This window comes from Gouania willdenowi, chromosome 6 (assembly GCF_900634775.1).
Source record: "Gouania willdenowi chromosome 6, fGouWil2.1, whole genome shotgun sequence".
Classification (NCBI taxonomy): domain Eukaryota; kingdom Metazoa; phylum Chordata; class Actinopteri; order Blenniiformes; family Gobiesocidae; genus Gouania; species Gouania willdenowi.
This window is the reverse complement of record NC_041049.1, coordinates 23269876-23296410: the sequence shown is the minus strand read 5'-3', so window position 1 is coordinate 23296410 and position 26535 is coordinate 23269876. Positions and strand designations below refer to the sequence as shown.

Here is a 26535-nt window from a genome sequence, read left to right as displayed (position 1 = left end):
CTTTTAAAATCCCAATTTCTTAATCATCCAACCATATTTTGGCCTGCCACTACGCTGCCAATTCTTAATCGATCTAAACCATTCAAATATTAAAATGTTCCAATGTTTAGTGGTAATGCTGCTATGTAATTTGTAAAATGCTAACACTTTTAATTTTAATGTAATATTTGGTTTTATGCTTTAAAAACTGCTATATCTCAATTTTTAACTCAGACATAATTGTAGCACCAAAATGTCCATTTTTTAATCTACCATTTTTATGTACTTTGTACTGAATATATATATACATAAAATGCTAACTCTCTTACTTTTAATTTAATTTAAGGTTTAATGCAAATGTGGCTGCTTTTTCAAGCCTTAGAGTGCTTGATTAGGTCTGCTAGAGTGTGACAGCTGTTTCTCATTAACTTTGAGGAAAACTGCTGTTAAAGCTACAGCCACAAGTTATAGCTTAAAATGTTGCTACAATCTTCATCTTTCTTATAATTATACTTTTATTTGATTCCTTACTTTGATTCCACAAGTAGGACTTTTACCCTCAGACTACTATGGGCAACTTTAGCTCAGTGTGATCAGAGCCTGCTTGCTTCCTTTGAACAATCATACCATACATACTCCTTCCTCTTGCATTGTCACGGCAATTGTCTAGTTGAATTTATTTTTCTTCCTCTTTGTAATGTCCCACAAACAATCATCTTACACAATTTTCAGCAAGGATTACTGTCATTAAGAGGCTGTAATGAGATTTGCTAAATGAAAATCACCCATGTTGCAATCAAGGATCTAACATTATAATTCTATCAAACACAATTTGAATAAAGAATGCCAACAAAGAGCCAATAAACATGTATTATTAATTTAAACGTATCATAGATAAACTACAAGGCTTCAGGTCATGTTGTTATTGTTGTCTGTACATAAATGCCCCTTAGTGTTCCAGATGACTTGTTTACTCCTCTACTGCCGTTTGTTGCTTCAGGTGGGTGCTGTGCACCAATCACACTGAACCAGTCAAAGGATTCCTGGGTCGATTCCTGAGGAGGAAACTGATTGAGACAGAGATAGTGAGGAACATGCGCAGCAACGACCTGATAAAGATCATTGACTGGATGCCAAAGACATGGCAGCATCTCAACAGCTTCCTGGAGGCACACAGTTCCTCTGATGTCACCATAGGTCAGTACTGACCATTGTCAGAGCATGGGCTCTTCTTTACCCACCAAACACACTGATATTCTTTATTATGAGCAATGTGACTTTTAATCCAACATAACAATAACTTTTCAGGACTAATTCACAAACAAACACAAAAATACTGATACAGCCAACATGATATCAAAGTAAGTATATTATCATATGCTCCTCATAATGTAGGGATTATGTAAGGATTTGTGCAAATCTGCATAGGGAATAACTTATTGCTTAACCCTCCTTGTTTAACTAATACTAACACATTTGACCCTTGGGGTCAATCTGACCCCAGGGATATTTGCCTTGAGAAAATTATTTTCAGAAAATTGTTGACCAGTTTTTTTCTGTCAGGCACTTGGTTTATTTATTAAATACATACACAACCCCATGGTAATGAAACCTTCACTTGTTTTCTAGCGCCACCATCAGGTCAGACTTTCAGTTTTTGAGTTAGCGCATCTCGAAAATATATACTGTATATATATATTTTTTTTTACAGTATCTTTATTGAATTTTTCCAAATGTTTTAGTGCATGCAACAGACAAGATGCAAATAAAACAAAACAATAAAAGAAAAAAACAAAAACAAAACACAAGGCTAACAGTCAAGATGACAGAACTCTGCATTGCTAGTACTTTATGTCCCAAGAAGCGCAAGAAGATAAAAGAAAAAAGATAGGCGGTACACATGTCTCACTGTCCAGAAATGTTATCAGCTCGGGCAAGATAGTCCAAGAATGGTTGCCAGATGTTGTAAAATTTATCAGGACAGCCCATCATGCCATATCGGATCCTCTCCATGTGCAGTACATTGGTGAGGTCGGCAAGCCAGGTTTTAAACTAAGGTACAGTGTCCAATTTCCAAAGGTTCAATATTGCTTTCTTGGCAATGATCATCCCATACATTATTGTACACTGTACAGAGAGACTGTGATTTTGTAGAGATGAGGAATACCCAAACAATGCTATCTCTGGGTCAGGTTTGAAAACACAATCATACACCCCAGAAAACCAGTTGAATATCTCACACCAAAATTATATAGCCGTGGACACGCCCAAAAAGGGTATGCCAAGGAAACCTCAGCAGACTTACAACGATCACATAAAGGAGAAGTAGAAGGAAAAATCCTATGAAGTTTAGATTTACAATAATGAAGTCTTTGTAGTAAAATAAATTAACTGATGCCTGGTATTAACTGAGCATGATCGGAGTCTGCTAAGTTTTTCCTCCCAAACGTCATCTGTAATACTTATCCCCAGATCCTCCTCCCAGGCCCTCCTCAAGTGGAAAGTGGTAAAATTCACTTGTTTAGAGAACACTTTTACAAAGCCTGAAATACATTTTGTTGAGGCAGGCGGGCGCAGCAGAAAACTGTAAATCTTTTTCTCCTCAGGAAGAGTCTGAAAATTAGGCATAGATTGGCGGATCAAGTTTCTTATTTGTAAATACTGGAAAAAGTAAGAAGAGGGAAGAGAGAATTTGTCCCGGAGCTGAGTAAATAAGGCAAATTGTTCACCAATATACAAATCCTTCACCGTGACTAAACCCTTTAGTCTCCAAGTCTCAAATGTAATATCCGACAGGGACGGAAGAAATGCATGGTTACGGGACATGCACAGAGGTGTTTGGCAGTTTGCTGCTCTTCCTTATTTGTTCCCATATTTTCAGGCAATTCAGGACTATACGATTATTCACTTTCAATATTGCACAAGGGTGCATGCAGAAAATGGTGCGCTTCGACTGAAGCTGATCGATCTCGAGGCTCGCTCTAGGCGGAACCCTTGTTCCAGAGCGGTGAGGCGGCGGTCATAGTCCGAGCTAGCTTCCTCCACATCTTTCACACGGCTCCTGAGGCTAACCAAAGATGCCTGGGTGGATGCAATGGACGCCTCTAATCGAAGTGGTCTGTCATCATTTTGCTCATATTCTGTATTGCAGAAAGAACATCCACTGACCCACTTTCACTTCCTGGTGAAACGGGCCCTGCGAGAGGCTCCCCATGCTCACGCAGGGCTCCCTCCAAGTTCTTTCCACGGTTAGCCTTGGGTCTCGTCTTGCTCACTGACTCAAAGATAGAAAATGATGCAAAGAATCGACAAATTGTTGTAAAATATATTATCGCGTGGTGAGCAGCCCAGGTAAAACACGTCTACTCCATACGATACTCACTAGCGCCCCCATCTTGAAAATATGTTATTCAAATCTTTCCTAATTTAAGGTGCACATTCACGACTCTCACAGAATCAACCATATTGATTGATGTTGGTGACTCTCCTTTCCTCTCATGAGGCAAAGCAAGGCAAATGTATACCGCATTTCATACACAAGGCAACTCAATGTTTTTTACTTGATAAAAAAGTGCAACATAAACGTTCAACAGCTTAAAAATCAATAACAACATTAAAATCAGCTGTAAAAACATTTAAAATCATCAGTAAAATAATTTAAAATCATCAACAAACACATTACATCAACATGACCAAAAATCTCCCCCTCAATCATATGCAGTAGAGAAAAAGAGTGCCTTTAACTTTGATTTAAAAATGTTCACAATGGATGCTGACTTCAGCTCTGCTGCAGTTTGTTCCACTTCTTATGTAATGGCTCCCTATCGCTTTAAAAAAAACTATTGAAATAAATAGTTATTTTGTTTACAAAGGCTATTAATTATTATTGACAAATAAAATCAATATATAACAATTTCTTATCCTAAAATAAATCATGTGCAATTACTCAGCACCTTCCTACTTCACCTCCTGTAACATCTACAGACCATCAACTTTCCTGCACCTGTGGCTAACCTTGAGTTTTAAATCCCTGGTAAAATAACTAAACCAACAAAAACACTATTCTGGAAGAAAATAGAGATTTTAATTGTGTGGGAACAGATTCATTTCACCACCAATGTGCCGGTTAAATACGGATGCTTTATGTGTGGCAAGAAATGAGCAATTAGCGTGTGTTGATCACATGATCATGTGTTGTCAAATTCAAGTTACTTTTTGTAGCCTTTCAAATACATTAACTTAAGAAAATCTTCTTTATATAACATTGTGTTCATGTAAACTGAGATGTGTAAGAATTTGAAGATGCAAGATACTGTTTTTTTCTTGATGTCAATTTGATTTAATTTAATTTTAAACTATTTTTAAGTTTCCATTTGCATGATCAATAAAAATCAAATTAAATCAAACATTAGGGTTAGTAGATCCCACTATAAGAGATGGACCCTCTGAATTTAATTCCATGGGGTGAAGCAATGTAGATGCTAAGTTTGTTATGCTACTGTTGTTATGCTTTGAAAAAATTAATATTGACACTAAAACCTGTCAATCATCAGCATGCATGGCTATGCTGTACACCCCCCCACCCCGTTCAAAAAATGTTGTGCTCCAGTGCTATAACTGGAATACTTAGTGTAGAGCCCTGGGAGTGGTTCTTCTCTCACAATTTGACACCGAGCATTGTCATCAATAGCTTTTGTTCACAGTGCAGGATCATCTGATATTATTTGATTTGCTAATATTTGAGTACCTTCTGTTCTGGTGATGTGGTGTCATGGGTGTGGTGAGGAGGTGGTGATGGAATGCTGTGCTGCCATGCTGCTGATTTATGAAGGTGCCATCATGTCCTACTCTTCTTCTTCAAGACCCCCCTCATGATCTGAGGTTGATATTGCAAGAAAGAAAATAGTATAAGAAGCAATTGTTTAAGACAAATATTTGTGTGGTCATATTAAATCAGATAGCTCCCATGATATATTTATATTATTTTATATATAAGTTTATATATATATATATATATATATATATATATATATATATATATATATATATATATATATATATTACTTATAATGTATTTTAAAAAGTTAAACTAAATGAGTTCCTACTTTCATATAGAGAGGTCTGCTGTTGCTGCTGCTGCTGATGTTGGTGTTGTTGTGGTGGTGGTGGTCCAAAAAACTTCAATAAAGCACCTCAAGGAAGAAAAAGAAAACCGCACAATGTATTTGGTTGGCTTGCATAAAGTACAGTAAAGAAATGTGCATGCTACACAAACACTAAACATTTGAGATATGTATGGAATAATTAATGAACATTAATTTGCAGTAACAGCTTTAATGCTTCATGTTAACATTTTATTTAAAATTATCTTAGCCACACAGCAGGATTGATGCCCCCTACTGGCAGCTAGCCAGTGACGACTCAGAAAGGGCCCCGGGATTTTTGATGCGCTGTCGTTGCAGCGTCTCAAAGCGGTTTCATTATTTTGTCATTGAAATTAACTGTCAGCTGTCCCTCGGGGGCCCCCTTCAGCTCGGGGCCCTAGGAAATTGCCTGTGTTGCTTACCCTGTTGACAGTAAACCTTTTCCTTGAGGACATTTTCAAGAGAGAGAGCGTGCAAATTGCAATAAACAGACAGACAAGTTTTACACAGCTAAAACAGCTTGGGGTCAAATTGACCCCAGAAAAACACCATTGCATGCAATATTTGGTCAGCACATTGAAAAAATGTCATCGTGATAATTATGTGCTTAATCAAATGTACTCATCAAATTAGGGAAAAAGTCAACTATTATTTTTTTGAATGATAAACATTGAATGGGGTCAAAATTGACCACAAGGATAACAGGAGGGTTATTTTTTCCTTTCACCACAAGAGCCTCCAACACTTAAACACCTTTTTTTAACATTATAAAGTTACTCGTAAGGATTTTTCAAAGTGAAATTGACAACATGTTGCAATAGAACCCTTTACTGGGAGCTCTAATGCTGTGCACATGCAGTTGAGCTGCAGAAACAAGCTTGGAAATGTGTGGATTTCCAACTATTTAGGGTTTGTTTTGGACTCAACCCCAGTCTGTATTTGTACCTGCTTATTTACAACAATCTTTAAAGGTATCTCCTGCTGTTATTGTTCATTACTTGTTTTGTTGTCCCTGCAGGTCCACGTCTGTTCCTGTCTTGTCCCATGGATGTAGAAGGTTCTCGTGTTTGGTTTACTGACCTGTGGAACTACTCTTTGGTGCCCTACCTGCTGGAGGCTGTCAGAGAAGGACTGCAGGTACTGTGTGAATGGGAACCTGATATTATTTGTATTTAGCTTCCATATGAAAAGCCACAGTTGCTATTTGATGTCAAATTTCTATCTGTGTGTGATGTGTTTATAGTTTATGAGCTGTTCCAAATGAGTCAAAAAATTCAGATGCCCATGATAAACTTGTTATATAAAAACTGCTTTGTGTAAGAGTTTTTAACTTCACGTTGCATCTTTCCATGACCTGATGTGCAGCTGTACGGTAAAAGGGCGGCCTGGGAGGATCCATCCAAGTGGGTGAGCGACACATATCCGTGGAACGCTGCATCGTTGCAGCAAGAAGGCCAGTCGCTGCTTCATTTGAGGCCTGAGGACGTGGGATATGACGGCTACTGCTCATCTAAAGAAGGAGCGTCTTCCAAGCAAGTGTCCCAGAGTGACACTGAGGGAGATCCGCTGGTGAGTCAAACAAGTGTGTACAGGAAACCAGGTTCAGGCTTACCATGAGACTCATCTTTAACAAGCAATGGAAGCCACCAAAAGTGCTGAACCACCATGTACCACTAGTGTGGATACTAACAGTGCTTAATTTGTAAGTCATCAGATCCCGAGCGTTGTTCCGGCACTAAGAGAGAGACAAAAATGTCCCATAATACATTGTTTAAAGAGCCTTTTGCTAACTAAATGGGCCAATAATATCACATGAACACAAACAACCAATCAGCATTAAAGAAGCATGGACAATCGCCTATTACAGAGTATCCGTCTCTCACTCTCTGAGTGGCAGTTGTCAAAATCTAACGTGTTTCAGCAACAAGGACAGCGCAAGACCACCGGTAATTTAGCCACAAAGGTCACTAAACTTTCAGAACACAAAAACCCACAAAGACAAAATATTTACAAACTTTCACACCCATAACATAAGGCCACAACTCATCTAATGAATCAGCAGCAGATCAGAAAATGAAATTAAATGCGTGCTTACTTTTTATTTGTCAAAATAGCCAAAAAAAAACAGCCATGGAAAACTTTTTATCGTCGAAACTTTTTATCATATTTAACAGCCGAGGCCTGTCTTGTCTTTCATATGCCAAGAGTCCTCCTCATGTCCACCGGATAGGTGCAGGACAGGTGCTGCTAGTTGCTAAGCTAACTGCTACTGTGCTGCTGCTGCTGCTCTCCTCCACGATTTTCAGATAAACAACCTTTACCTCAGGCTTATTGGCTTAAAAAAGCTCTTCTTTAGTCATTTTCTACCGTGTTCAGCGCTGACAGAGAAACTATTTTTGCGCAAAATCACCCTCATTGAGTGGGGGCGTGGCTTGACTTTCCTCTCTCTTCCTCACATTTGCGCTGTGTCTACATTCAATTTTGTGTTTACAATGAAATTTCCAGTGATTTCAACTAAAAAAAGACAGCTGTCCAAATATAATAATTTAATACTTTAATTAAACACCTAAAATCGGATTTACTTTCCAGGATTGAAACGCACAAAGATAAATACATTTGAGAGATGTAGTTAGTACTTAGGAAAGTTAAATACTGCTGATAAAACTTTAGTATAAAATTAACCATCTTTAAATGTTTATTTTCACTGAAACATTGTGACAAATGATTTGGAACGTTTCAGATCTGGTGTATAGTCAGTGGTAGGTTTTATATAATATGATATATATATAAGATATATTTCTAAAAACGCAAGGTGGATTATCTAAAAATACAATGAAAATTAGGGGTATTGAAAAAATCGATTCGGCGATATATCGTGATATTACGTCGCGCGATTCTCGGATAGATTCAGAATGCATCCATTTTTATTATTATTTATTTATTTATTTTACCTTTATTTAACCAGGAAAGTCTTTTCCACTGCAGGAGACATTGTAACTGCACAGAGAAGTGCTCAAACCTGGACATGTTGACCAGCTTGTGTTTTTTCAATAAAATCTAAAAAGAAAGTAATAACTTTCTGCATTTATATTGTTGTTCTAGGCATATACCTCAGTTATGTTGCACTAAAATCAAAGTTGGTTTAAAAGCCACAGGCAGATTGTATGTTATTCTTTTATTTTAAGTTGTTGGCACATGGCCAATGTTAAAGCCAATGTTTTGAGTGTAAAATATGCCAATAAAATATATTTCATATATTATGTTCTCATGAAGATGTACAGATTAGCTGTTTTTGAAGTCATATATTGAAAAAAATTGCAATAATCGCCTTATACTTTAATATCGGGATATATTGTACCGTGACGTATATATTGGGATACGAATCGTATTGCCAGAGGCCAGGCAACACACCCCCCTAATGAAAATTAAACAATTGCATAAATTAGGAGAAATAAAGTGTTTCATGTTGAAAGCTCAACATTTTTTTTTAATATGTTTAGGTAGTAGTAGTTTCATTTGTTCAGACAACAGTTTTTCAGGAAATGTACTTAGAACTGCCAGTCCTGTTCAGAGGCGTCTGCTGAACACTTTGATGTGATAAATAATAGTCTGAATAATTTAAACCTTAACATATTATTAAAAAAGAAGACAAGAAGAACTTGCTGGAATTATTTCCTACCTTTTTAAGCTACTACTATCCTTTTTCATTATCTTACCCTCTAATTTAAGTGAAACCATGAACATGTAGTATTTTAGACACTTTTCTAACTGGTAACCCTTCAGACTATATAGTACCTATGAAGTAGCTCACAGTTTCAGAAAGGTTGGTGACCCCTGGTCTATAAGGATAAATGCAGACAAATTGTAAATTGTATTTTGGCTAAGATAACTTCATCTATTGACAATTATAAACTAGGGATGTAATGATTAATCGTAAGGCAGTTAATAATCGATTCATAGGTATCACAATTTCACACAAGTGCTACATTTTCAGTTGCACTTTTAAAAAGAAAAAGAACTATTATGCAGTTTTGCATTGTTTACTATAGAACCAGAATTTAAATGAATAGGCTTCTTCTTCATTTGTATTATTCCTTTATTTATTTCATTCAAGATTTATTTTTAGTTAAATTGCATTGTTTTGAATAGTTTATCAAGGGATTCTTTTGACAATGAAAAATCAAAGGAAAATAATACAGTATATATATAAAGAAATATTTTTCAGTCATCATTTGACTACAGTCCCATTTTGTAAAATAAATCGTGAGAGAATCGTATTGTGAACCGAGTATCGTGAATCGAATCTGTTTAAATTTACCGTTGCTAAACTGATGTCTACCATTCAATGGGCTGTGTATAATCAGCTTATTTGCAGGTAACAAAGGGTGTTGTATTTGCAGATGAACATGCTGCTACGACTACAGGAGGCTGCCAACTACTCCAGCACACAGAGCTGTGATAGCGACAGCACCAGTCACCATGACGACCAGCTGGACTCCTCGCTGGAGTCAGCACTATGAGGCCAAAGGCTGCTGAAGCACACACTGATCCCTGTGGACATCACACACCTGGAACAAGAAAAGTTTAACATCCAAGATGTTGTGGTGACCTATTGTAGGAGAATTACCATTTCCAGTGCAATATTCAATCAAGTTTTGAGGAGCGTCCACGCACTTGGTTCTTCGGGCTCTAAAACAAAAGGCAATCGGATGTGGTTTTGGCAAACAGCCATTTAATTTCAACAGTTGTACAAACATTTTACAAATGCAGCTTTCCATGTTTAAATAAGCAGGGTGTGTCTGATGAGGAAGTATCTACGAATAAATCCCAAGAACGCTCTGCTGTGATGAGCCATGGTTCACAACTTCAATCCAGCTGTGTGTGAACTGTGTCTAAACTGGATTTCTTTGTCCCAGTTATTTGTCTTCAGATGTTTACATGGAGATGCAGGTTTTTTTTGGTCTCTTCTTGTTTACAGAAGTGTTTTTTTTACTTTTAACACACTTTTATGAATGCACTTACACTTAGGCTGCAGAGGTCAACTCTCCTTTAAGCCTAAAGAATAATCAACTCATCTGACTGTGCTTTTATAAAAGCACTGTTTTTTTTTTCCAGTTACTTCTGACAACCTTGGGTACCACATTGTGGGTGGTATATTGCCCTCTGGTAGTTACAGTTAATGTTTTTGGTGCTTTAAACAAACATTTTCTGTATCAGATGTGTTTTAATATGGTCTGAGCAAGTGTTCAAGAAGTTCAAATTACTCCTCGAACATTTTTAAGGTGCGTTTAGGACTAACCTTTTCCATTGTGGTTATTTTTTTAGAGATTGTTTGCACCATCAGTATGACACACTTGAACCTTGTGGTGCTGTTGAACCTCCTCCATGTCATCCACTGCTAGGCGCAACAACAAGCACAACAGAAGCGCATTGTTTGTGTGCCATACAGCCACACTGCTATTGTAAAGTGAAAAATGTCCAAGTGCCAATATTTCTTTTTTGATTTTCCTGCCAAACATGCACCACAATGCAGCGCTTACTGTGGTTTAGTACACATGTTCTGTGCTTCAGACACATTATAGTTCTCTAGTTTCTGATGCAGAATTGGTTTAAAACTAATCCAGAACCCACTAAGACACTTACTGTGTATGGTGGAACCCAAGGTGCCCAATTTATCATGTTCTAGAACAGGGGTCTGCAACCTGCAGCTCTGGAGCCTCACGTGGCTCTTTGACTCTTTTGCAATTGCTCCCTATAGCTTCAAATATATTTAAATACAGAATTGTTTTTTTCTTACAGAGGATATTGATGAATAATGACATTGACACCTAATAAAATCACGATTTGCCAATCTAAAAAATAAATTGCATTTTGCGATAACTCTGCAATCTTTTTACTTCACCATCCTGCAACTTCTACAGACTATCAACTTACCTTGAACCTGTGGCTAACCTTAAGTTTTAAATCCCTGGTTACATAACTAAACTAACAAAAAAGACTATTTTGGAAGAAAATGGAGACTTTAATTGTGTAGGGACACATTCATTTCCGACTTAATATGCATGCTTGATATGTGGCAAGAAATTAGCAATTAGCATGTGTTGACTGACATGATCATGTGTTAACAAATTAAATTTATTTGTTGTTTTTTTTTTTTTTTTTAAATTAATAATAATCTTTTGATAATATTTTTGGTATAATTTTATCTATGTATATAATTTTATACATTGTATTGTCTTCACTGAGAAGGTATTTGTTTGGCTCTAGAAGGACGTTAATCCAGGTGAGATGAGGCAAAATGGCTCCTTTGAGACTAAACGTTGCAGACCCCTGTTCTAGAAGAACCCCCATGGTCCCCTTGACCCTACCTTCAGCTCCGCCACTGAATTAAAGGTTCTTTAGACCTTTGTCTCTTCAACATACCAAAAACCAAAGAATTGGATTCACACATAAGTTTGAAGGGAAGCATGGGGATGTTGATTCTGGTGCTTTCTTACTGCCTTAATTGTGCATATGTTTGTGGAAGCATCGTCCTCTCGCCCATTCAGTGTGTTTACATACGGCTTGAGAAAACCGAAGAAATGGCTTAATCCAATAGTAATTGAATTTTAAAATGCATATAAACATATTAGCCCTCCTAGAATTGGACAATCTGTAGCTTGATTAACACACACAGATAATGCGATTGACAATCGAGCTAATAGTGCATGTAGACACACCAGCTCGATGAGAATCAGACACGGCGTTCTGCGCATGCAACATTTTTCTCCCATCGCCATCCCATGAAAGGAGGTGGAGATTGATGGTGGGCGAGAAGTAGAAGTCACACTTGTGGACGGACAGCTGAACATCCTTAAATGCATGGGCAGGAGAAAAACATGGAACAAAGATTTTCAACCTCTGTTTTCTCCCTCTTCAGTTCAACCACTACTACATCAATTCACACTGTTCTGCAAAGAATCCAGCGCCACCTATGGAGGTCAGACGATGTTTGTCAGGAGTTTGGTTTTCTCTACTGCTGTAACCTCAGACAAGACGAGAGGTCCTTAAACCACTTGTGAGCACAGCCGTGTGCATGTAAACGCACTGACTGGATGATGAGAGTGTAAGAAAAAAAACAAACACTGGTTGGAGGACTCGACACTCTGTCCTTCTCTTTGACAGAGAAGAAAATCTTTTACGCTGTATTTGAATTTAAACGAACCCATGTTGTCAGGAACTTTTTTTTAAAGTGAAGGTGGTGGGGTGTTTTTTAGGTGTTTATTGTGCCCAGTTGAGCTGGGCTCACTTGAACTGACAGGAGCACAACCAAATTATTAAGAGTTTTCTAGCCTGACGAGCATGCTTTGAAGCTTTTTAAATAAGTTGCATTGAGAAAAGACTTACCTTTACGTATGAGTGTATTGGACGGAAGCCATTTTGAATTTTGATTGTCCTATGTTTTGTTTTTTTGAGTGGGTTGGTTTTTGCACACTTTAAAGTAGGGATGGGTTGTATATACTTGTGTTGCACAGTGAATCAAAGATGCATTCTTCCCTGTCTATGTAACGAATATGCTTAACCCGCAGAGTAAATTATTGTTCCTAAAAAAGCAGCGGAGAAGTAAAAATGCTGAAACAAAAGTCGCTGTCAGAAAACTGGTATGTGTCTTGTGATTGGATGTTGGAGGCGTAAATTGTACAGTAACAGATTGTTTTAACCTCACATGAGTCACAAATTGAACATAAAGTTCCTACTTCTCCAGTATTCTTCATCTTGTCACGGTATTTCCTGGATTCTTCTCCATCTTGCAGAATTCCTCAGTACCACTTCTCCTCTGGATACTCATAACTAATGCTTGCTGCCACATTAGGCTAGCTTGCTGTTTGCGGCACTGAAACTGACCTGATACTGTACTGTAAACATTTACCAACAACCAACAGGTGCTACTTGTCTCTCAGTGTCTTTAAGAAACCAAGGAGTCATATTGTTACAACCTCAGGACAGTCCGACTCCTTATCACTACAATCTTTACCTGTTTCTGCAGCTAAGCTTCCTGCTAGCACAATACTGGTCTTCTATATCCAGTCTGATGTCTACAATCGGCTATGGCTGCTTATTAAAAAGTAGTTACCATGGTTATGGGTTACTCCTCACCTAGACCTAATCCATGATTCAACTCTTTCAACCCTCGTGTTGAAATGTTAACAGCGTAGCATTAAAATCCGCTGGTCATCTATCCCGATTACATTTTGCAGTATCTTTTCTTTCGGATGAAACATTTGTTCTTTAATGTTTTATATTTTGTAAATTTGTATGTAACATATCATGTAAATAGACAGAGACAGTGATTTAACTCATCTGAAAGATTTTGTAGTCTTTGCAAAGCCCTAATAAATGGTATTTGGTGTTGCACAAGCAAAAGTGGCTCTTGTATTTTTGTAAATTGTGATTTTAAATTCAGTTTTTATTACAGGCAATAGCTTCAAATACAAAAGAGTTATTTCATGGTATTTATCACATAACTAACTATTAAGAAAAATAAAGTTCTACATGAGCTAGCATGGGGCAAAAAAACAAAGGAAAAACTCCCTTTTAACAAGAAGAAAAATTCAACAGAAGCAGACTCTGAGGTGGAGAACATCTCCCTTGACTGGTTGGGTTTAGTTTTCAGGAAGAACAGAACAGGATCCAGTGGCAGCTGGCCAATAGAGGGCGCCGCCCCACCACTTACCATGTTTGTTTGAGTGAGACATAAAAATAATAATGAATTAAAAATACTACGAAACAAATGTATATCTGTATTTAGATAATCAGAATAAATATTATGTAGATAATAATGATGATGTGTGAAGTTGTTTCGTTCATCTGTGTCTGAGTGGTGATGACGTGTTTCCTGTTTAGGGTGCAAAAATCTTTACCGTCCACTCTCGCTCAAAGTTTTGCATTCACAGTAACGCCTTTTCCGTCATAAAGTGGCTTTGACAGGTGAAGCCGTGGGATGTTAAGGCAGAGCTGCCAAGCCTCACGCTTTGAGTGTGACAGTCACGCAATTTGACGCATTCTCACACCACACGCCACACTTGACATTATTCACGCTTACATTTCCCCATTCGTTCTCTTTTTAAATTTTTTCATGATAATGAATTTTGATCCTCATGGCTTGCCGTAGTTCGAGTAACTCTGATTGACTGACCGAGATAACCAATCCATGTCTCCTTGTGCCTAAATCTAACCAACCACGGCAGGCATCACACAATAATAATAACAACACAATAATGCTTTCAGAAAGAAAGTATTTCTAGTAGACAGACGCCGTCTGAGATGGTATGTAACTACCCAATTTTGTTCACCAAAAACTAACCCCCCCAGTGCACGGACACACACAGTCAGCTGTGTTAGCGACTGTCTGTCAGAGGCTCAGTGCAGATGTCTGTCTGTAATGGCCAACTCTATTAGTTCCGAGTGTTAAACACTGAGAGATGTTTGAGGAAACACTGCATGTGTTTCTCTTCTCTAACTAACTCTCTGTCGCTCCTCAGAAGATCTGCTACTGCAGCAGCTAACATGGCTGTTTCCACATTCTTAAAGGGACAGTGTCCTGAATGTGATTTACTTTAAAAACGACTTTCAGCAACTTAGAGCTGCCCTGAAAAAAGCAACACTACATAATTTAATCACATTTCAGCCTTAATGAAGGAAAAAGTCAAAAATGACACAAAATGTTGTTATTGTGCTGCTAGTGATTAATAATAGGGTCTTTGTGGCTCCACTGACTTTGACCCATTATTGTTTTTCTTGTAAAACTATTGATGTAAAATATTAATTATCACCTATTGCCATTTTGAAGAAAAATATAGAGATATGAATATTGGTCCATATCACCCAGGCCTAATGTAACCAAAGCAGTAACGTTTTATCTTGTAAAGGATATGATTGTCTAAACTGTGTGAAATGAGGCGTTCAAACACTGCTTAAAGTAGGATTTTATTAATATGAGTGTGTTTCCTCAATAACAAATAGAAATCACTAGACTGATATGCTGCCTTGTTATGTAGCAAGTGTTGCTAATGCTAATGCTACACCACTTTAGTTAAACAAAGGAAAAAGACTGTGTGACTATAAGAACATGTCAGCCCTTTTGTTTAATGTTAATTGTACTTGGAACCAGTCTGATAAATTTGTTACATACAATTTTTAAAAAAAAAAATATTTCAAAATGACCTTGTCTTAAATGATCTTTTATTCATTTTTTTCCATTTAGGACGATGATTTTTAAGTAGGTGATTTGGTTTGTTTTATTGGTAAATAACTTTAAAATAGTCTAAATGATTTGAATGAAAAAAATTGTATTGTGATCATGATTTTACAAAGAAAAAAATGTGATTTTTTTCCCCCCATATCGCCCACTCCTACGTGTGGGTATGTGTCTGTGCTAGACATTAACTTAAATTAATTAAAACTCTTCTTCAGCTACTGAATTGCACTTGTAGGTTATGTCAGCATAAATACATAGTAAATGAAACAAATGCCTTGTCTAATCTAATGTTCATTTGAACTGTAATATAATTATTTTTGTATGTAATAGTGTATTTCTATGGACGTTGAGTCTGCTGCTAAGACATTCATTCAATCAAACATCACTTGATTTTTTATCTGTTTTTTACATGATTAGCTTTTTAATGACCTTTCTGTTGCAGACAAAGAGAGCTGAGGTAAAGGTAGCACTGCCTTGGGCCACAGTGTTTTAAGTGGGAGCCCCCTGCCTCTGTCATCAAGGCATCCAAATCTGAGACAAAGCTAAATGATGGAGAATTGGTTGAAATTAAATATTGACAAATACATGTATTTTGTCAAAAAGGATTGTGCGATATTTTATTGTTTATGATTTATCGTCAAAATATTCTCACCGGTAAGAATATGTCATCCCACGATATAAACGATAAATTCCCATGTCAGGTATTAGCGAGTTTCTCTCAATTTAGCCAAGAATGCCCCTAAAAACCTTGTTCCACAGGCCAAAACTCCCCCTGTTTGTGGTCAACTTATTATTCTATGGAGCGGAACGTTGTTTACGGGAGCTCCGTAGCGAAGCCTCCGCGGCAGCGGTGTGCACCACCGCCACTCCCGCCCCTCAACCCTCACACACCCACAGTTACGTCACGGCTACCTGAAGCTGCTAAGGAGCGATATATCATGGACCGCTACTTGGTTAAAACCAGATAACCATTTAACAAAGTGAAGCAGTCCAAGTTCCTCCGTCAAATCCACCCAAAGTTCCACAAACACGGGGACAGAGATGAACCTGTAGCAACAATTATGAACTGGAAACTCAACTAAAGCTAACTATGCTAAGCTAACACACCGACTGGGCTAAGAGCTAACGCTAACCACTTTATATAAATAATAGACCAAGTAAAAAGTACACGTCTTACTGTCACAAAGCCACAGATTTGTTTATGGTCAGATTTAACACTTGTATGGAAGGATAAAAGCTAAACATGTCACACATTGTGTGAAATAAATGTTAGCATAATATTAATGTCACTGTTCATTCGTCCCAACTTGTGAAACTCAATATTTTTAATTATATTTCACGTGTTCACAGACAAAGCTGGTCCCATTAGACCAATGTAACTATGAGATTATTACACCTAAATATACTGAATGATTAAATCATCAGCTTGATCTGGTTTAATTATAGGAAATCATTTATTTATCAACCATAACTTTATGTAACTCATAAGATAAATAACCCTGACACACACTCACTCACTCTAATGTATATACCAGAGTTTCTCAAGTTGGGGTATGTGTACCCCTAGGGGTACGCAATGGCACTACAGAAGTTACTTGAGAGAGAGAGAGAGAAGGAAAATTAACAAATGAAAGCATAAAAAATATGGGGTTTTAAAATGTTTTTTTTTATTAAGTTCAAAATGATAATACTACTTAATATTACCAGCAATGCACAAAATGACAATAAAAACACCAAATAAGAGAAAAAGAACAGACAACCAACATCTAAATCTGCAAAATGACACCAAAAACACACACTAAGAGATACTTACTATTACCAGCAACACAAAACAAAACATTCAAAATGACATAAGAAACAGACTGAGATGGAATAATTTAAATAATACCAACCACACACAAAAACAAAATACACAAAATGAAACCAGAAACACACACATTGACACAGAAAACACACAAAATGATGATAGAAATGATACTGATTAGAACATTATCTGAAAAAAACTAGGATCATTGTCCTGGTCCCACATCAGGAGGGAGATGACCATAAATGATAAAAACTATAAAAAATAAATCTATTCATGAGGCACTAAATACTGCTTCTTTCCACTTATTTACAAAATGAGATTCTTTAAAATGTGTGTTATCACTCATTAATTCCATCATTATTTATATTTATTTGGAATCAGAAATGAGAGAAATCGGTTACTTGTGCCAAAAAAGTTTGGCACAAGTACCCCTAACACTGGTACATACTACTACTATATACTATATTTGTTCTTACTTGTTTATGGGTTCAATAACAATACATGTGATTAGTTTGAAAGCAGTTCTGTGACTGCAATTGTCCTTATTTGTTCAAAGCTACACAAAACCTGTTTTTGGTGTATATCTATTTTGGAGTTGTAGCCCCCCCATGGAGAAAAATGCACCAGCCGCCACTGACAGGATCGCTGTATGAACACCAGCTCTAGCCCCAAGATAGCTTCATACATAATCAAACGTAGCTTTTGGCTTTCTCTTTGAGTTTTTGTATACTACCTAGTAGGCTACTAGGGCAGGGGTGGACTGACAATCTGGCATACCGAGCATTGTCCCGGTTGGCCGTCGACCCGAAGTGGGCCAGTTTCATTCGCTATGTTTTTTCACAAGGGAGTGGAGGCAGACATGGTAACAGATGGCCACAAATGGTCCAAAAGTGGCAAAAATATGGCAAGAAAAGAAGCTAAAATGGGCCAAAAGCAGTGAAGAGTGGCAAAAAAAAAAAGGCAAATGAACCAAGTGGTATGGCAAAGTGTAGCTGAAATGGACAAAACGTGGCAACAATTGTGAAAAAAGGGCACAAATGCGCAACAAAAAGAGGAAAAAAATGAAACAAGTGGTATTTATAGGATAAAAGTTATCTTATTTGGATCAAAAGTGGTAATTAAAAAAAGAACAAAGGAGTCTAAAAAAACTTGGACAAAAAAAGGGGAACATTTTATTGGCAAAAGGGTGCTACTTAAATCTTAGAAGAAACATAGAACGGCCCTTATTTCGAAGGGCAAAAGTCCAACGCATCGTTTCCTCCCCAGACCGGAAAAGAGGGTGCGGTGTGGGCGGGGCTAACAACAGTAGCTCAAACATGGCTCCGACCAGTGAAACTTCTGTTCCTGAAACAGCAGACTTGCTGAAGCGGTTGAAATCTTTGCCGGAACACTATTACTGGTTTGACGTCGTGGTCTTTGTGCTTTTGAACATTGTGGTTTTCTTTTTCATGTACTTCGTTGTCCCATAAAAAGGTGAGTGAAACTGCTGGTAGATGGGTAGTGTTTAGTGCCTCTGTGACGGCTGAAGAAGACGTTTCTGCCTGTCACGAGACTGTTCTGGAAAAGTATCAATACGTTTATCATAACACATGTCTGTTCTTGTTGTATTACAAATATCATTTTTGGGTTTGAAGTTGATAAATATGCAATGATAATTTATTGATTTTTTTTTTTCATCAATCTCGTATTTCTTTGGGCAAAATTTTTTATTCACAAGACCAAATACACAGACTCAAAACCTACTGACCCACCAACTTTTAAATATGACCTTACTTGTTATCTCAAAACGAATGCACAACAAAAGCTGACAAAACCTGGTCTATCTGTGTACTAATTCCAACCTCATCTAATAATATATTGAAAGTGTCTGGAGGTAAGTTAAACGTAGCCATAGCCAGGGGACTATAGCTACGTTGCCACCACCAGTGTTATGTGTCACTTAATATATTTATTGCTTCGCTTGCTTACTTCTGCCTAGTTAAAACCCCATGCTCTGTTACAAAGGTGAAAGTAACGGATTACATGTACTCACGTTTTTGTAATTGAGTTGCTTTTATGGGTACTTGCACTTCTTTGAGTGTATTTCTAAATCAAGAATTTTACTTGTACTTGAGTACGTTTCAAAACAAGAAAAGTAATTCGTTGCATTTCTACTCCCAACTTTTACCGAGTAAATTACTTTTTTTTTCTTTTTTTTTTTTTAATGATCAACAGACCATGTGAAACTACAAAAATGAAACGACCAGACAACAATCAAATGCATCCCATCATAACTGACCAACCAGATTAAATGTAATGCACCACACCAAAACAGTATTGAATGCTAGTTATTTTCTCAGTTGTAGAGTTTATAAATGCTATACTTATAGCCTACATTTAAATTATTATTATTATTTTTTAAATGGTTAGCCTCACAGGAAGAAGGTCCTGGGTTCAAGCCCTGGGACACTTTGGTCCTTTCTGTATGGAGTTTGCATGTTCTCCTCGTGCTGCATGGGTTTCCTCTGGGTACTCTGGCTTCCTCCCACGATCCAAAAACGTGACTGTTGATTGGACTCTCTAGATTTTCCGTAGGAGTAAATGTGAGAGGTTGGTTGTGTGTGTGTTGCCCTGCGATGGACAGGAACAAGCGGGTCTGAAAATAGATGGATGGATTTTGACAAACCTTTTATTTTATACAGATGCCTTTGTGAAAAATTAAGTTCCAATTATTTTGAGTTTATAGATGAGATGTTTACTGTAGGCAAGGGATTTATTACCAAAAATAAATGTAGGGGGGTGGTGGGATGGGTGAAAGTAACTAGTAACATTTACTTGAGTACTATTTAATTGAGCTACATTTTATTTTGTACTTGAGTACAATTTCAATCAAGTAACGGTTTTTCTACATGAGTAGGATAAATCAATACTCTTTACACCTCTGGTTCGTTAATAAATTCTGTTAAATAGAGTTCAGTGAGTGTTTATGCCACACTCCCACTAGTGGACTGGAAAATCTGTTCCCGTTGTTTATTAAACATGTTCATCTCCACTTCTATAATGCCACCACTAAAAAAAAAAATAATAATGATAACGTTGCAAGTATTGTTTGACATAATTTGCTGATCTCTTGTTACTTCTGAAACAAACCCCAAGCAAACACTACCATTAGAGAAAATCTTCTATTATAGTTTTAATGCTTTATAGGTTCCTGTGTGTTGTTTACAGTTTAAAACAAGGCTGTTGTTTTTTTTTTTTTGCAGAACTGCTCAGCAGGTGGACATACATCACCGTAAGCCTGACCATGTTGGGGCTGAAGCTCACACCACATCTCTGATACTGCACCTTCATTTTCCACCACTTGGACAGCACAACTGGGACCAATACTGGGGATCCTCTCATTGTGATTGGACAGAAGAGGCCATGGATGGAATCACACTGGAGGATAATTATAATTAGTCATTATTTAGAGAAGTGGGAATGTAACTATCTACTGGGAAACAACAACATGTCTGTGTTCTCGAGCTGATCAGAAGTTATTTTTCGTGTATTGTTACTGTTGTCCCTGTTCCTGGCCACGAGAGGGCTTTATTGTAGCGCTCATAAGGACGCATCTATTCACTTCTGCTTGATTTCATTTTCTTCAAAGCATTAGGAAAATGCTCAGATTCACAAATATATTTTAAGACAATTATATTAAAAATGACAGTTAAAGAACATTAGAAAAGGAGTGCATTGTAATATTTTGTATATATATTTGTAAAGCAATAGGAATTTGTAAAATCAATATGTCTTGAGAGAAACATATTTTATTTACTCCTTTCAGATATTTTTCCCCTCCAGAATGTTTAAAAAGTGTGGATGAAATATTGAACATTCTGTAATTATTAGATAAAAGTCAACGATTTACTTGACCTGAACATTTCACCACCAGAGTTCTATGAAAATCACCTTCAAAATAAAAGCACAAGATGCCAAAGAAAATTAAAGTCAATTTTATTTTTAAAAGACTTTTCTTCTTAAGTTTCTTTTTTCATATTTATTTTAAGTTGAGTGAGTAATTTGAAGACTGTTTAGTATTTAGTTGAATGGATGAATGAAGGAAATGAATTTGCTCTATTTCTCAGACCTCTGCAGTATTTAAGATGCAGTAATATTAAAAATCATTTTGAAAGGCTGGAGTTGACAAATTACAATATTTGGATGTCTAAGCTGTAGTTGTAACAAATGACAGAAAAATAACTTTTGAAGAACAACCTGAAACAAAAGCAGCCTTAACATTTGATGTAATACTGTTATTTTAATTTGATATGTGGTCTTACAAAAAGTTGTTGAAAGTGTGCTAAGTAAATAGTCTTCACAGCTGTGTCGCATACACATGCCAGTATGTAGTATCATTTAGAACCACCTACAAATGGCTTTTGAGTAATCACAACTGCATTCATCAGCCTTGATAGTTATGAGTTCTCTCACATTTTATTTAATATTTAAAATTAATATTGAAATATTAATTGAAACTGAATCATACATTTTAGTAAGGTAAATTATGTTTTATGAATGTTTAATGCTGTTTTAGACGATTTTATTTATTTATTTTAAATTGTACTACTGTGGATAGATTTAGTTTTTAGGTTTAGTTTTAACAGCTGTCCAGTACAGCAGATGAAAAATGGCCATTAGGCTAACTGTGGTACATTTACTGTAATGTTTATAAATGTACATTGTTCCTGTCAAATAAACAAAAAAGTTATATATATATATATATATATATATATATATATATATATATATATATATATATATATATGCATTTGCTTTCCATTGGCCAAATTTTCTTTGATTTTCTTTCTTTTGACTAGTACAAAGAAAGTAAAACACATTCTACAGAGGCAATGTGTGTGTAACACTGAAATCATGGTGAACGCTACAATGTGGGTGGAATAAACGTCCTGCATGGCTGCATCCGAAAAGTCCCTCCTATCTCCTTTTCTATCCACTTTTCCTTAACCCCGTCTATGACGTCACGGCGTAAAGGAAAGGTGTTAGGATAGGAGTTTGAAAGGTGATCAGTTTTTTTGACAATCAGATGCACACTAAGTGACGGCCGCGCGTCATTTACTCAGAAAATGTGAACGCTTTTTTTTAATCATGGCCACCACTTAAGCACTTCCGGTGGTTAAAGAACAGTGGATAGGACATGAGATAGGATGGAATATTCAGACACAGCACCAGTTTCCCCCCGGACCTATAATGTGCAGGGACTTCCTGTCCCACCCACACTACCGTGTGGCTTCCGCAGTGTTTTACTGAGTGCTGTAAAAAGTTACCAAACGGTTCAGGTGCTTCGACACGTCCCGCAAAAAGACATGCATATCAAAACAGGTGAGTTCATACAGCCTTTCGACGCCTCTGGCTGAATATCAGCCTCTCTGGGGGTTTGTTGGTGTCGCGTAGCCACGGTTAGCTGCGCCGCTAATCGGGCTGCCCGCTTTCAATGGACGGTTACGAAACTTTCACTTGGGTTAGCGCGCTAATGAGCTAATTTCTTTGTTTGCTGTTCAACATTAAGCGGCCCGTGCGACGAATATGGCCACTGATAAGAAACCGCAGTACTGTTTGGCTGCGTTTGTCAAGTATTTTAGTGAAAATCGTCGAGTTTTCCCTGGATTCACCATGACGCTGCTGATTAAAGTTTGCTAACGCCGGTGCTGTGCAGTAGCTTCTGCTAGCAGCGCCGCATTGCCAACACCACTGCGCTCTGATCCTTAGAAATACCAATAAAAACTGATAATCGATGTCCAACATTGATCAGCGAGTGTCAGTCTTTTATTATATCACTGCTGATGAGTAGAGAGTTGATCTAGAAGGTGCTGTTGGACTGGTTTCAAACGTGTATAGCAGACACGCTGCACAGGCCGGCGATCAAGATGTCTGTGTGCTCCACATAGTAAAGACAAACGCTCAGCATAGTAGAACACTCTGAATGGTTACTCAAATACACCTACGCTCACCTAGTAATTGGATTTTACACTTAAAGTTTTGTTCGCTCTCTTTTCATACTTTTAAAAGTTTTAGATCACATTTCATGCTTGTTTCTCTGAAACAATTAACCTATGAGTTTGCGTCCGTTCAATGTTTTGTCATCAAAATATATTTTTCTCAAACTTTACCACAATTTATTAAACAGGGTTAAGATAAGTCTTTATTTTATTGTCCCAGTAGAAGGTTTTTAACAAATTGTTAGGATTGATGATTAATAGTTTTTGGGAGAAAGTCACTTAAGTCCAGATAAACAATAGTCATTCTGAAAGGCTCCAAATGAATCAAACCCGAAACACTCCTATCGTATTGTTACAACCTCATGAAGCAGGAACAAACATTTCATTATGCACATGGAAATGTTTGCGTCCTTTTAAAGACTTATTGATCAGAATCAATGAGTACGTGATGACACAGCAGAAACTGTTGGCTGCTCCAAAGTGTTTTTCTGATTTTGTTCAAGTTGTTTCTGCCGTGTCATGCAAACATGACTGTTCCTCAATGAAACTGAGTCACCCTTCCCCATCCATCCTCATGGATGTTGTGTAACTGTTACTAGTAAAGAGAAGTGCTGCAACAGGGTGTTGGCACTTTATGAGGTAAGACATGATACAAGAATAGACATTCTCTAAGTGGTTTGGGAATGGGTTTTTTTATATAGCCGGGATTTATTGATATTAAAGAATTAAATCATTTTTATTGTGATCATATTAGTTTTTTCTCTACTTGGTAAAGATGCAGTCTTTCAGGCAGTTGTCCTTTCACATTGATGTCACCCCCTTCCCCCCATGATGTTTACAAGAAGCATTGATATGTGAAATCCTCTCTAAACCCAGTGATTAATCAGAGTGGGGTTCTTCTGTTCAAACTCATATGGTGTTGCCACATTTTACTGTAATACTGTATTGCATTTGTGTTTTGTCTGTTTGGATTGGTTTACTTGAGTAACATCCAACAGTGTCATGTAACAGATTGCTATGTTGATGCTCTGCTTTAGGTACATGGGAATCCAGCAGCACTGTGTGTGAATCCGATAACCTGTGTGATCCTGCCGGTCTCGTGTCTGCCGCCAACTCCGAGCCCCACATCCGTAACCGCCGCTTGTCTCCTGGTTCTGGCAGCTGTGGAGGAGGTGGAGGAGGTTGCATCTCTTCAGCCGAGCAGCTACCACGAAATTATTCCCCCGAGAACGACTTGATCAGCCACACGCACAACTTCGGCTTCCGCAAGGAGAAAGAGCGCAAGGGCCAGCAGCACAAAGGGCGCAGCCTTCGCCGGGATAGTCAGAGGCGCGTCGGCCAGCGCCCACAGAAGGTCAACCCCAAGGAGCGCTGGGTCCAGGACGGTTTGTCGCTTCTCAAGCCGCCGCCTGCCTTCCCGGTGCAGGACAGCCCCGCCAAACTGCAGCCGGCCGTCAGCTACGCTTCCAAGGTGAAGGCGGGGGCAACCGGTGGAGCGCTGGAGGAGGATCGCCCTGCCATCGGCATGCTGCTACAGAACCAGTGGGGTCTTAGCTTCATTAGTGAGTCCAGGCCCATCACAGACGGCGCCCCGCCCACAGACGCTAAGCACCCTGCAGATCTGACCACCGACACAGTTCTCACGGTCCCGGCCACTGAAGATATGCCTGTCCCTGCTGCAAATGCTACCACACCTGGCACACGTGCAGAGATGGAAGAAGGCAATGGAAAGTTGCTCCTTAGTTGTCGCCATCTAGTGGAGGCTTTAAATTATCACAATAAAGGTGAGCATTACACATAACACTAGTCAGTGGTATTTGGTCAGATCTTTGTGCTGTGTGTAATGTCTGTTTGATTCTCTCTGCAGAATGGAACGCTATTTGTAACAGACAGAAAAAAGGTGAGCTGGGTCTTAATCTTTCTCCACGCTAAGTCTTGTTTTATATTTTATTTTCATGTTTGTCAAAGCTAAAAATCCACTTAACTTCAAAGAAAACAAAAAATAAATAAATATAGATTAACTTACATCAAATAATAACTTTATTGAACTTATTTTTTTAGTTTGTAACAGAAAAAAATGTAAAGTGCATCAATTTACCTCAAATAAATTTTTTTTTAAATTTATTTAAATGATAAACAGACTTTCATAGGCCAATGCATGGAGGCTCCTGACGGCTCGTCTATTTATGTTGTAGTTTGCAATGTTGTCGCGCTGTTGTAAGTTTTATTTTATATACCTCCCATGACAATTTGCATACCCTACTTTGGCTCTAAACCATACACTGTCATTGTTTTTCTTAAAAACAAAAAACCCAACACCTTCCATTCATGTAAAACATACATTTCAACAGGATTCTTACTGTTGATAAAATCAATGCTTTTGGAATGTCTATAATTGGCTTTCAAATGTTCATTTATCAAAGCTTTCAAGAGCTTAACTAGGTCACATTTTTTTGTATTTACATTACTGTATTTTACCTTTTTCTAGTGAAAAAAAGTCAGTTTTCTAACGACATGTTTGTATCCATCTGTCTTTCAGATCCCCAAAACATTGTGTGGTTCAAGAACACCCAGGAGAATCCAGCCTAGCAGTGTGAAAAGCCTAACCCATAAACACACCACAACACAAACCCAACATGCACATGACAAACCAACGAGTGTTGTCCCACATGGAGCACTCAGGATGATGTCTTCATGCAAAACCACACTGAGACACTTTGGACTAATTCTTCTAAGATCTTGCAGCAGTGGACTCTTTTAACGCCTTACAAACACCTGCCTTAATCAGCCAGATCTGTTTCATTGTCCCATCATCATTTTAGCCTGCTGCACTGTTGTAGCTGGTTTTTTGTTTTAAAACCATCTCTGTGGAGTTGTATTTGTTTGGTGTGTTTCTTTTTTGAAAGCTGCGGTTTTATCAAAAGTTGTCCTCTGTAAAAGCGAATGGTCAATCAAGCACTTTGTCAGGACATATGTTAATAATTCCCACACCCAACAATTTACCCCCCCCCCCCAATACAAGTGTCCTGTACCTGCCTGAGTTTCATCAGTAACAAATGCAGAGAACTTCAGTTTACAAAGGGGTGGAGTTAAAGGCACACAAAGCTCACCCTGACATGTCTGATCTTAATGCTGTGTTCATTTTTATTTGTCCCTCATTGGGTGAACGTTACCCAGCATAAGGGATGTCACATTGTTTAATATGTTGATTTTTAAGAATTTATTGAATAAAAGTACACTGGAGGAGGAGATATGTAAGAGCAGTATTGGTTAATAAAATAAATTTAAGATGTCATGTTTGTTTTTTTTTTTTTTATTAAAAACTAAAAAGTTACATTGGGAAACTGAGAAGATGCTGAGCTGTGCTTATCCCATTAAAAGCAAGAAGTG

At 37.6% G+C, this 26535-nt stretch overlaps 2 protein-coding genes and 1 long non-coding RNA gene across 13 annotated transcripts in view; all 3 read left to right on the top strand.

Annotated features, from left to right (window-relative positions):
* The window catches only part of nav3 (neuron navigator 3), a 332783-nt gene extending 318972 nt beyond the window's left edge, over positions 1 to 13811 (top strand). For all 11 annotated transcript variants that reach the window (XM_028448750.1, XM_028448749.1, XM_028448748.1 and 8 more), the window contains 4 exons: positions 980 to 1176; positions 6142 to 6260; positions 6489 to 6692; positions 9524 to 13811. In XM_028448750.1, the coding sequence (XP_028304551.1) occupies positions 980 to 1176; positions 6142 to 6260; positions 6489 to 6692; positions 9524 to 9643 (640 nt within the window). In that variant the 3' untranslated portion in view covers positions 9644 to 13811. The remainder of the gene's footprint in view (positions 1 to 979; positions 1177 to 6141; positions 6261 to 6488; positions 6693 to 9523) is intronic.
* A 4631-nt stretch (positions 13812 to 18442) lies between these two features.
* Positions 18443 to 21157, top strand: LOC114465398 (uncharacterized). The gene is made up of 2 exons (XR_003674304.1): positions 18443 to 18640; positions 20410 to 21157. It is a non-coding gene; the product is annotated as an uncharacterized LOC114465398 (long non-coding RNA).
* Positions 21158 to 22210: 1053 nt separating this feature from the next.
* On the top strand, positions 22211 to 26435 carry LOC114465082 (uncharacterized). Its single transcript, XM_028449855.1, has 4 exons — positions 22211 to 22528; positions 24183 to 24929; positions 25013 to 25045; positions 25685 to 26435. Exons 1-4 carry the CDS (start codon positions 22354 to 22356, stop codon positions 25732 to 25734), a joined length of 1005 nt encoding a protein of 334 aa, XP_028305656.1. The 5' UTR covers positions 22211 to 22353; the 3' UTR covers positions 25735 to 26435.
* The last annotated feature ends 100 nt before the right edge of the window (positions 26436 to 26535 follow it).